This window comes from Grammomys surdaster, unplaced genomic scaffold, assembly GCF_004785775.1.
Source record: "Grammomys surdaster isolate TR1022 unplaced genomic scaffold, NIH_TR_1.0 172, whole genome shotgun sequence".
Classification (NCBI taxonomy): domain Eukaryota; kingdom Metazoa; phylum Chordata; class Mammalia; order Rodentia; family Muridae; genus Grammomys; species Grammomys surdaster.
This window is the reverse complement of record NW_021604620.1, coordinates 3,621,665-3,633,911: the sequence shown is the minus strand read 5'-3', so window position 1 is coordinate 3,633,911 and position 12,247 is coordinate 3,621,665. Positions and strand designations below refer to the sequence as shown.

Sequence of the window (12,247 nt, the reverse complement as noted above, 5' to 3'; positions counted from 1 at the left end):
GAGAGTTTGAGGCTAGCCTGTTCTACATAGCAAACCCTAGGACAGCCAGGGCTACATAATAAGACCCTGTCTCAAACAAACAAATAAACAAAAAACATGTATTTCTTGCTTAAAATGCTTCACAGTTCCCTAGGTCTTGCCCCTCTGCATAAAGATTGAATGAACTCCTTGGTTTGGTTTTTTAAGACCTGGGACTACTCCCATCTTTCCAATACAGACTCTGCCACCGTCCCCCAGCCACACACACACACATGTACATGCATACACACATACACACACTACACATATATACAAACACACACATATACCACATATATACAAACACAAACATACACACACACTACACGTATACAAACACAAACACACATACACAAACACTACATATATATACAAACATAAATACACATACTACATATAAGCCACACATATACACACACATACAATGCACATATACAGAAATGAACATACTACACATATACACAAATACACACATACACAAATGCACATAACACATATAACCCACACCATACACATACACACACACACATACACACACACACATACACACATACATAAACACACACTATACATATATACAAACACACATACACACATATATATGCACAAACATACATATAAATGCATCCACATACACACATGCACCCACACGCATGCACGTATGTGCGTACACATACACACACACATGCTTTTTAATGGGCCATGTTCTCCTGCCCATCTTTGCTTCCAGGCCTCGGCACACGTTGCTGTCTGTACTGGCAACACCTGCTCTTTCTTTTGCCTGGTGAGTCCCACTGGGCTTAGACACCACTCTCGTGGGGATCTCTTCTGATTGGCTGCTAACTCACTACTGCTCCTCCAACTCCAGTCATTTCTAGGTTGGTTTGTACCGAAGAGATGCTGTTGGTTTGGCTGCCCTAGCCATATGTCCCAGGGCCTCACCTCAAGCGCTTCCTCTAGTAGCCCCAAGCTCCTCTGCCCCATCACACGGCAAGTCAAAAACACAGCAAAATTATGATCATTGGTCCCTAGCAATCTGTAATCAATGATAGACTAAAATTAATATATCTATATGTACATATGTAAATGGGACAGATATAGGAATAGACAGACAGACAGACAGACAGACAGACAGACAGACAGACAGAATGACTGACTCTACTAACCTAACTCCATGGGGTTCAGCCTCCAGCTACCTTGGGTGGCAGCAGCTCCACCATGTGCTTCCTTCCTGACCCCATAGCACACTCTACTCTACCCAGGAGCATCCACACCTGCACTCTAATGCCTTCGGCTTTGCTTCAGAGCAAACAGACAGCCACACTGTCCTTTCCAAATTGTCTGTGCCAAAGGACACACCCTTGCCTGTCCGTAGCTAGTCTAAAAATGTTCCATTTGGCAGACCTCAGACCAGGTTCATCTGTTCAGCTCTTGGTCCCAGTGTGGCCTCAATAAACGTTGGACGACCACTGGCAGCCAATCAGAACTCTCCTTTTAATATCTAAACTGATTTAGATAGTGTGATAAAATAAAATGGAGTTCAAGGCCCTTCCTCCCAGATAACACCCAGCTCATCCTAACCCTTCTCCTCCTGGCCACTTAACTCCCACTACGACAGAGCTGAATGCCAGACATTTCTGCTGGGTCTCTGAGCCTGCTTCCTGTAACTGAGATATGGAGTCTTTCTGTTCCTGAGATTCCTTTGCCTGTGTCTTTTTTTCTCCCCCAAAATAACAGTCATTTTAAAGATTTATTTATTTATTTATTTATTTATTTATTTATTTTGTACACAGTGTTCTGTCTGCTTATATGCCTGAACGCCAGAAGAAGGTGCCGGATGCCATTACAGATGGTTGTGAGCCACCGTGTGGTTACTGGACATTGAGCTTAGGACCTCTGGAAGAGCAGCCAGTGCTCTTAACCTCTGAGCCATCTCTCCAGCCCCGTGCCTGTGTTTTTGATGCATCTTTGTTTCCGCCTCGATAAGCCTGGGGTATTTTGACTTGTATTTTAATAGTATTCTGTTCACTGGCCTCTGTGTTATAGGTGATTATATTATTAACAACTTGGTGTCTTCATGAGAGGAAGAAATACTTGTGAATCTTTTCAGGTTGTCGGCTTCTCTCTGCAGACACGCACGTGCCCGTTATGGATACGTAGATCACTGGGTTCAGTCTTACCGAGATTCAGATGTCTTTTGAGCATAGCTAATATTAGAAAATTGACACTTTTTACTTCACTGAAAAGCTAGCTCTGGAGATGGGATTTGGCCTATCCACTTTAGACCTGATCATGTTTGTCTAAAAGTTTTCTACAAAGCTTCCTTTCGTGACTCTGGGACAGGGAGAACATCAACCAGCAGCCCAGGGAAAAGACATTATGTGTAGACAGGAGGTAAACCCTTCCCACGAGGGATTGCATTGTTATCTCATGGTATTTACAGTTTTCGGGGTTTTTTGAGGTTTTCCTCTATAGCCCTGGCTGTCCTGGAACTCTCTATAGACCATGCTGTTCTCAGGCTCGGAGATTCGCCTGCCTCTGCCTACCAAGTTCTAGGATTTCTGTCAGTAAGAAACAGTTAAGAGAGATCAGTGCCACAAACCCAATGAAATCAGGTCAGGAAAACGACCCTTGAGAGGGCTCTGATGGGACAGCCAACTCCTCCCTCTGTTTGCCACTGTGGGCATTGTTTACAGGACTCAGAACTGAAACTGGCCTGAACCCCTTCCTTACATAACCCGTGTCGCATACGCTCTTAGCTTAACACCCTCGAGAACTACTTGGGTCCTTTGGCTGCTGCCAAGAGGAGACCTGACTGCTGCTCAGGGTCTGTGCCCACCCTCCTCCATGAGCAATGCTGCCTCCACACCAACAAACCCAAACCTGCTTGAAGGTGAGGCTCAGTGACCAGACAGGAAGTCAGCCACAAGTCTCCTCCTGTGTGGGCTGCTGGCTCCCTCCCACTCTGTCTCCTCTCTCTGATCATGACCTTCCCTATTAACCCCATACTTGACATGTTTACATTGTCTTTTAAACGTTTTACTCACTGAACATCCCCCCCCCCCCCCATGCCCAAACAAAATGTTCCACCTAAGCTTTCCCAGTGGCTCTCACCCTACCTCAGCTCCATCTGTTGTTCCCAATACAGGTAGCAAAATACCTTTCAGATGCTGTGGAGAAACCCCGGCCCAGATACAACTCTTAACAAGAGTCCTCTGTTTTCTCTGACTTTCTTCCTCCAATGCCCTGCGGCTCTCAGATGCTTCTGCTGCTCACTTTGTCACGGAAGTCACGGTAGAGGGACTGATCACCATCACCCTGAGCCAACGCTGTACCCATTTCATCTCACTGGCTCACTCTGGCTCTCCCACCCCGACTCCTCCCACTCGGTCCGCCTTCCTGAGAAATCTCATTTTTTTTCTCTGTAGCAAAATCATCTGTTTACAATCCTCTAAGGATTTTTTTAAAGTTTTTTCAGGAAGGCATGACAACAATCACATGATCCAAGGACAGTTAATCGAGTTAAAACTCTCCTGCTAAGTGGCCAGAGGACACCCTCCTTAACAGTCCCGGAAGTAATCCCCTCTAACAGCAACCCATCTCACCTCAAACAGTTAAAGAGTTGACACCCTGCTCCCTGCTCAGTTTGATGCTCTCTCTCTCCTTACCTCTTCCTATACTTTCCTTAGGGTTTGGAATGAGAGTGTGCCTCCTTCCTATGAGATCACAGATGACTTTGCCCAGATCCTCAGTGAGCACAAAAAGAAATGTCTCACAAAATGATCTGCCTCACCTCAGGCAAACAATTTTAGGAAGGAGAGAGTGAAGGAGAGATACACAGCCAGCCCTATGGCTGTAACAATTTCCTCATTCCCAAACCCCCACCCCACTCCTGCTCCTATAAAAGAGTGGCAACCAGCTTTGTTCCAGACAGACCCTTCAGTTTCTTGCAGAAAAAATGCTGCCTCTCACTGTGTGTGCTAACAAACACAGCCCTGTCCGAAGGTCAGACTCAGGTTTCTTTCTGCCTTCTGTCTCTTTAGGCTGCTTCAGAAATCTAATAACCCACAGGCTCATGTACTCAAAGACTTTGTCCCCAGATGGTGGTCTTACTTTTGGGAGGTTATGGACCCTCTGGAGCATGGTGCTTAGGCCACTGTTGTGGTTTGAATATGCTTAGCCTAGTGAATGGCACTATTTGGAAGTGTGGCCTTGTTGGAGTAGGTGTGTCACTGTGGGTGTGGGCTTTAATACCCTCATCCTAGCTGTCTCGAAGTCAGCATTCTGCTAGCAGCCTTCAGATGAAGATGTAGAACTCTCAGCTCCTCCTGCACCATGCCTGCCTGGATGCTGCCATGCTCCCACCTTGATGATAATGGACTGAACCTCTGAACCTGTAAGCCTGCCCCAATTAAATGTTGTCCTTTATAAGACTTGCCTTGGTCATGGTGTCTGTTCACAGCAGCAAAACCTTAACTAAGACAACCACTATGGGCTTTGAAGGCCATACCTCCTGTTCTAACTCTCTGCCTCTTGGTCATTTGCTGCAATGGACTGGTCACCATGCTGCCTCGTTCTCCTGCTAACTTAGTCTGAGCCAATCTTGAAGCCATATCTTCCCTGCCAGGATGCACTGCAAGTCCCTCAACCTGGACCAATATAATTCTTTAGTCCCTGAAGTTGTTCCACTGGGAATTTTGTTGCGGTGACAGAGAACGCAAGTCTCATGCATACTGTGACTGACTGCTCACATGTATACCGGAATCGCCGCATAGAGAGCTGAGTGTATGCACAAGCACACCGATAGAGAAACGAGAGGAGGGAAGAGGAGTGCTTTCACTGGGCTGTGGCAGACCCATTCTCCCGGAGGCACAGTAATATTGTTGATCCCCAGGAGAAGACTTACGTTTTTAGAGGCATCGTCCTCTGAATCAGACGCTGAGGCTCGGGCCATCTTGGACCCTCTCATAAAAAAGGACTTTCTTGTCTTACTACCAAAAAACTTCCTCTTCTTTGGGGAAAAGGATGATGCTTGAAGGGAATTGAGGGAACTTCTGTCAATTCCCATGGCAACCAGAGCCTTTAAGAGAGAACAGAAGCAATTAACAAACAGATACCTTCCCAGTGAAAATGCAGATGACCCCAACCTCAGGGAGATACTCTACTCTCTCCTGTCACACTGAATCCTTTAGGTAGCCCTTTGCCTCCTTTGAATGTGTAGCTGGGCTGTCATTTATCTGGGGAGTGGCTTGATTTTCTATTTTCTTTTTTTTTTTCCTAACACAGGCCTGGCAGTTGTGCAAGGCAGGGTTAACTCTCTCATGCTTCCCCATGACTGATCCTTAGAGAAACACCTCGAATGTGCTAGGGACTCGGTATATATTCATTTATGCCTGGGGACACTGAGGAATTACCATGGGATTCCGTCAGACAAATCTGAGGTGTGCAGAAAACAGCAGAGTGGAAAACTATTGTTACTACCCTGAAAATCCTAGGAGCGGAGGAGAGAGTGTAATGGCAGGGGACGATCTTGGGAGGGCTTGTAGCTGGGATGGGAGTCCAGGAAGAGAGGAACAAGACCATCTCTGGTAGTAGAGCCCCAGCCCTCCCCCAGTAAAGTTTCTGAGGAAAAGCACCTTCGGATTTGCATAAGAGGGTTTGCAACAGAGCCTACGTGTGCACATAAAAAAGTTACATTCTATAGCCAGTGATTTGGTAAGGTTTCCAGAATTCAATAAGCATTGAGACCACATTCTCCATAAACCTGAGTCCCGACCAGCTTGAGAATAGCAGCAACACAGCCGGCTGCATCGGGCTCAAATTCTCAGTAAAACACAGGGCACTAAAGAGCTGAGACCCAGCCCCAAGAGGCCACCTTCAGCCTCCCTCTCAGCGTCTCTGTGTTCCTGTTGTCTAAGCCCTACCTCCTTCTCCTCCCTTAACAGCTGCTGGGCCTCCTGAAACATCTTCTCCTTGGCCTCTGTCTCAGCAGCTACATTTCTGTTCTGTTCTTCGTAAGCCATGGTGACGACGGCCAGGGTTAAGTTAAGCAGGTAGAAAGAGCCCAGGAAGATAACCACCACGAAGAAGAAGACAAAGTAGATCCCAGAGGTCCGGAGGATCTGCAAGGGGCAGAACACAGCATATATCTGTTGTACCTTCTATAGTCCAACAGGATGATATGGTCGCAGATGCTCGGGTCTTCAGCAGGAATGTCTAACCGTTCCCAGAGCAGCTACTAATGCAACCAAACACAAAATCGTAAACGTACTTAAAACATGAGATGATTTAGAATATTTTATAACTCAATCGCATGGTTCTTTTCTAAAATTTATTTATCTTTATGTGTTTGTCTGTGACGGTGCATGCTGTGTGTGTATAGCCAGAAAAAAAGGTGTCAGGTCCCCTAGGGCTGGAGTGACAGGCAGTTGTGAGCTGTATGCTGCAGGGCTGCTAGAAACTGAACCCAAGAGGATCAAGTGCTCTTAACTGCTGAGCCATCTCTCCAGCCTCAGCTGCACGGCTAAGAGTGAACTCTGTGAATGGCCAAATACTGCTGCATCATCTTGCAAAAGAAATACATGTGTGATCTCAAAACCTGCAAGTGTGAGTACTACCCCCACCCCCGGTGTGGCCCATGACAATTCCTCTTGGTTCATTGTGATCCAGAGAAACCAAAAGGCAAGACAGGCACCGCCTCCTGCCTCCCAGTGACACGGCAACTCCTGAAATTTCCTCTTGCAGTGGATCTGCCAAACATTCACAGAGAGGCTACCCTCCCTCAGGTGACTGTCCGTAACTCTCTCAGTTATGTTTGTAAGTTTTCAAAATAGAAAAGGTAGGAGAAAGAGAGAGGGAGAGAAGGAGGGAGAGGAGAGAGAGAAAGAGAGAGAGAGAGAGAGAGAGAGAGAGAGGAGCTAAGAGTGGAAAAGCAGGCAGCGGGTAATGCATAAAGAAAGAGTTTGTTTGTGCTCTTATTTCCAGCCTCGTGTTTCATCGTCTTAGAGTTTCTAACACAATCTCTGAAGCAGGATTCGATTGTACAGCCAGCTCAGCTCAGACAATGGAGGAGCTGGAGGGTAGGCTTTAAATAAATGATAAACGGGTTGTTAAGACAGGGAAGTCGGAATGGATGGGGAAGTTAGAGAGAATATAAACAAGAACCTGTCGATAGAGCTTCTCCCAGGAGTCCTGAGTCATAACCCGGAACATGGCAAGAAAAGACCAGCCAAAGTTGTCAAAGTTCGTATAATTATAGTCTGGGTTAAATGTGGTTCTATTGCATGTAGAACCATCGGGACAAGATCTAGATGTGGGAGACAAAGGAATGGAGAAAGATTAGATTCCCCTCACCCGCCACCCAACATCCTCAAAAAAACATAAATGGCCACCTCTCCATGCCCCCCCCCGACTGCTGAGTTTCCCTGATGTCCCCTCAAGGACTCTCATTGACCCTTCCAAGGGATTGGTGATGAAATCATATCAGCCAGGTGTTCACTGAAAGATTAAATGCAGATCCAAGGCACTATAGCAATATAAAAACCCGAGTCCCAGGAGCACAGAGCTGCACAAGATGGGACCTGTCAACATCCCATCACGGAACTGGGGGTCCCACAAGAGGCCCCGCCTTCTCCATGAGCAAAGATTGACAGGTAGTGGTTGCTGGGGAAGGGGCATAGCCACTGGTAAGCTCCAGTACTCCAGTGGCTAACCTCTCAGCCATGTTCCTGTAAGCAACCCTGATTAAACTCAGTGGGAAACACACACACCAGACATACACACACACACACCACACACATCACACACCACACACAGACACCACATACACACACACCACATACACACACCACATACACACACACACCACATACACATACACACCACATACACACCACATACCACATACACATACAAACACACAACATACAACACATACCACACACAACACATATCACACACCACACACATACAGACCACACATACACACACATCATGCATACACACACACACCACCATATACACACACCACACACACTAAACACACATGCATCACATATACGCACACACCACACACACATCACACACATACAGCCCACACACACATACACACACATACCACATACACACACCACACACATATACACCACATATACACACACATTCATACCACATACACACACACACATACACACTACATATACACACACACATACCACTTACACACACACATTCACACCACATACCACACACCAATACATACAGACATACAAACACACAACATACAACATATACCACACACAACACACACATACACACATACACCACACACACCACACATACCATACACACCACACACACACCACAAAGGAAGGAGGGGGCATATTGGGAAGAAGACCTGTTTCAGAGGGAGAAGGAGCAGAGAGAAGGAGGGCAATGGGGAAATCACTAAAATTCATTGTATACATCAATGACACTGACAAAGGATAAAAAGATAAATAGAAAAACAAAAATGAAATTAGAGAAAAGAACAGAAAAAGGATGGGATTTGGGACAACGGTGATTTGCATAATTTAAAATAAAAATTTTGTAGCCTGAAAAAGAAAGTATACATAATAGTCACTAAGTCTCCCTCCTGAGTCCCTTGGTCCTACCTTCTACCAGTACAGTTAACCTTTAGCTTTATAAGCTCCCAGTTCTCCATGGAGAGAGAAATACACATTGATCTATTCATTCATCCACGTGTATCTTTTATAATAAATGCATGGGAGTATGTCTTAGCAATCTTCTGTAGCTTCCTCATGAGAATGCTGCCTGCCTCCTTACGGATTAATGTAGGCTATTCTGTGCTCAAACAAGGAGGAATTCCTTTTCGTATCTTATAGTTCTATTATTTATTTAACTACTCTCCTTGGAAAGATTGGAAAACCCATTCCACAAATTTGAAATATTATTGAATTTTCTATGTATTTCTTGTGAGCTACCAATTCTACATAACAGGAAAGAAACCTACTAGCCACACTTGGAAATAATCTGTTGGTGGTGGTGGGGTGAGTGCCTTGTTTTTTGAGACAGGGTTTCTCTGAATAGCCCTGGCTGTCCTGGAACTTGTTCTGTAGACCAGGCTGGCCTTGAACTCAGAAATCCACCTGCCTCTGTCTCTCATGGTGTCTCTGGGCACCACTGCCCAGCTAAAGCATAATTTTCATTTAAATAAAACAAATCTAAGCCTGTGTAAGCCAGGCATGGAAGGGCATACCTATAGTCCCAGCTATTTGGAAGGCAAAGGCAGGAGGACCATCCTAAGTTTGAGGGAAATGTAATGAGACTTTGACTTTAAAAGCAAAAGTTAGGAGCCTACAGTGGGCATTAACAACAATGGCTGCTCTTCCAGAGAACCAAGCTTCCATTCCAGTACTCACAGGGCGGCACAAAACCACCCGTAACTCCAGTCTCAGAGGATATGGCACTGTCTTCTGGCCTCTACAGGTACTGCATGCACATGGTACACACATGTGGGCAAAACACCCACACACATAGAAATGAATAAAATTTAAAAAGTAAGAATAATTGAAAACTAAAGTAAATAAATAAACTTGCTTAAACACAGGAAACTCATCACTGGGAACTCTGACTGCTGTACTAGTCAATACGTGAAGACTATGCACTCATATCCCAAAGCTCACAGCGTAGCTGACTTGGAAGAATATAGTCTAGACCTCTTACCTGCTGCCAATCCAGGTGCCACACATTATGAAGTCTTCGCTATCTTTTTCCTTTACAAAGCAATCCTCTAAGAGAAGAAAGCCACAGAGAGGAATACTAATATGTAAAAGAATAGCAGATAGCAAATGTGTCAGACTACTTTTCAAGCAGCTGAATTTTAATTCTCTGAAGTGGTCAACATGGGCATCCAGGAAGGGATGGAGCCTTAGAGCGAGAAGAGGATGGAAGGAAAGAAGGACAGAGAGATGGGAAAGTGGACCATCACTGTCATCACCTCCTCATTCAACCCCAGATGGAGGCCGGCCCCGGGCAAAGGCCAACGAGACTCGGCTATGACTAGGAATGTGTGCGTGCATGTGTATGTGTGTCAGGGTGGACAGCCTGGCCTTTGCTTCTAAGGACAGAGTAATCAGACCGTAGGAGTGGGCAGTCGATGGGAATCGACTGTGCACAAAAGCGAAAGATAAACAGTGGGAACTTACGGTTAGATGTAGGGTTAGGGCCACAGTTGTGCTTAATACATTTCTGGTTCAGAATCCCCATGAAGAGCTGCTGACCAACCAGGGCAAAGATGCTGAGGCAAAAGAGAGTGAGGACCATCACATCAACCAGCTTCTTCACCGAGCGCAGCAGGGCACCTACAATGACCTTCAGACCTGAGGGCAAAAGACATTTGGGGAGAAACATCCCTCAGCCCCTGACCAGACATAGGCAACAGCCTAGGAGGGCCTGATGGAGGCCTGGGAGGCTGTTGGCTGCAGGCTGGGCATTGAGACGTGACCTGCTTAAGGTTCTAAAGCCCTGAGTGCCTAGCTTTAGATGCTATTACCAAAGCACTGAGCCCTAAGTCTTCACCCCTGCCCTTTGCCTGCCTCGGGGCTGCTTTGAGGAGGCAGTGAGGAAACTTTGGGGGAGATTCATGCCAGACAGATGCAGGAGTCTCTCTTGGGCTTGACTGTGAGAACACTTCCAACACCTGGGGGGGGGGGTCCACAGGAAGCCCTCCCAGAGAATGACACAGACTTGTAGTTAACATTTAGTGATTACTGACAACTGTCAAGGTACAGGAAGGGTTATAGCTGCACTATGTGAGCAGAGGTACATGCTAGGGTGGGAGGAGTGTCTATATCTAAGTAACAGAAATGTCCCAGAGGAGTGGCATGAGTGGCATGACTGTCGGTGATGTTAAGTCACTTTCCATTCCATTCACCAATTCACGAGAAATATTGCTAAGCACTTGCTACATCCACGGCAAAGATACCAAAGATACAAATGAGATTATCTTGAGATACACTAGAAAATGTTTCAGACTGGGTCTTCAAGCAAAGGGTAGGAAAAGCCCTGATTCGTAGCATTTAGAGGTTCCCTTCCTCGCTGAGCTGTCTGGTATGGCTCCTAAATCCCTGAATCCCTGCAGACTTCAAGCGATAAACACGATGCCACTGAACAGTCTAGGATTCCTACAGAAGCACTGAGGATCCCAAACAGCCAACACAATGGGTCCTGTGTGGAGGAGTGACAATGTTGGAATCACCATACTTGATCTCAAACTACATGACAGGGCCATGGGAATGAGGCAGCCAGAGGATACGTGGTCTCCAACAAGACAGAACACAGGGCTGGGATATAACGTCACCCAGGTACAGCCATCTTGTTTTGACAATGTGTCAGAGACAAACGTCAGACAAGGAATATCTCTCCCTGAACAGACAATGCTGGGGAAACTGGAGGTCCACACACAGAATGTCAAGCCTCAATTTGTACTTCTACACAATAATCTATTCAAGATGGATTAGAGACCTTATTGTAAGACTCAAATCTGACTGTCAGAGAAAAGCAGGGGGAAACAATTCCCAATGCAGGTGTAGGCAGTGAAAAGATGCAGAAGGCTCAGGAGACAGACCCAGGAACAGGAGCAAAGACAGGAGGAGCAAGGCAGGGAGGGAGGCAGCTGACAGAACAGGACAGACCTCTGCCAGTGCACAGCTGACAGAGCAATGTGGCAGAGAAAAGAAGAACGCAAAAAGTTAAGCACTCATAAAACCATCCATGACTAAGTGGGAAAAAGAATTCAATAAAAATAAATATTTAATTGTTAATTCATTCATTCATTCATTGTTGATTTGAGATAGTGTTTCTCTGTATAGAAACCACTGTCCTAAAATAAGAAACATTTTTTAAATTAAGTTAAATGTATTTTAAGTCTTCACACCATACTTTAAAACTTAAAAATGACACTGTCATAGAATGATTTGATACAGTTTTACAAAGAAGAAGAAATGGAAAAATTTCAGGTTATCAAGCCCTTTTTCTCAAATCAAACTTTTTTTTAAAAAAAAATCACTTTTCCTTAGTAGCATTCAGTGACTGGCCATGTCTGAATTCTGATTGTGTTAATGGTCCAGGGAATTAAAAATAAAATCCCAATGCCTCAATGGTCACCTCAGAGGAGCAATAAATGCTGGGTTCTTTTGGATGGGACTGGTTCCTGTTATTTCAAAAAGGA

At 45.4% G+C, this 12,247-nt stretch overlaps 1 protein-coding gene across 1 annotated transcript in view; it reads right to left on the bottom strand.

The window, feature by feature from the left end:
* The window catches only part of Scn11a (sodium voltage-gated channel alpha subunit 11), a 73,196-nt gene that overhangs the window by 49,604 nt on the left and 11,345 nt on the right, over positions 1-12,247 (bottom strand). The window contains exons 6-10 of the mRNA XM_028767279.1: positions 10,224-10,397; positions 9,742-9,808; positions 7,183-7,324; positions 5,943-6,140; positions 4,925-5,098 (exon numbers count right to left, since the gene is read on the bottom strand). Of these exons, the coding sequence (XP_028623112.1) occupies positions 4,925-5,098; positions 5,943-6,140; positions 7,183-7,324; positions 9,742-9,808; positions 10,224-10,397 (755 nt within the window). The remainder of the gene's footprint in view (positions 1-4,924; positions 5,099-5,942; positions 6,141-7,182; positions 7,325-9,741; positions 9,809-10,223; positions 10,398-12,247) is intronic.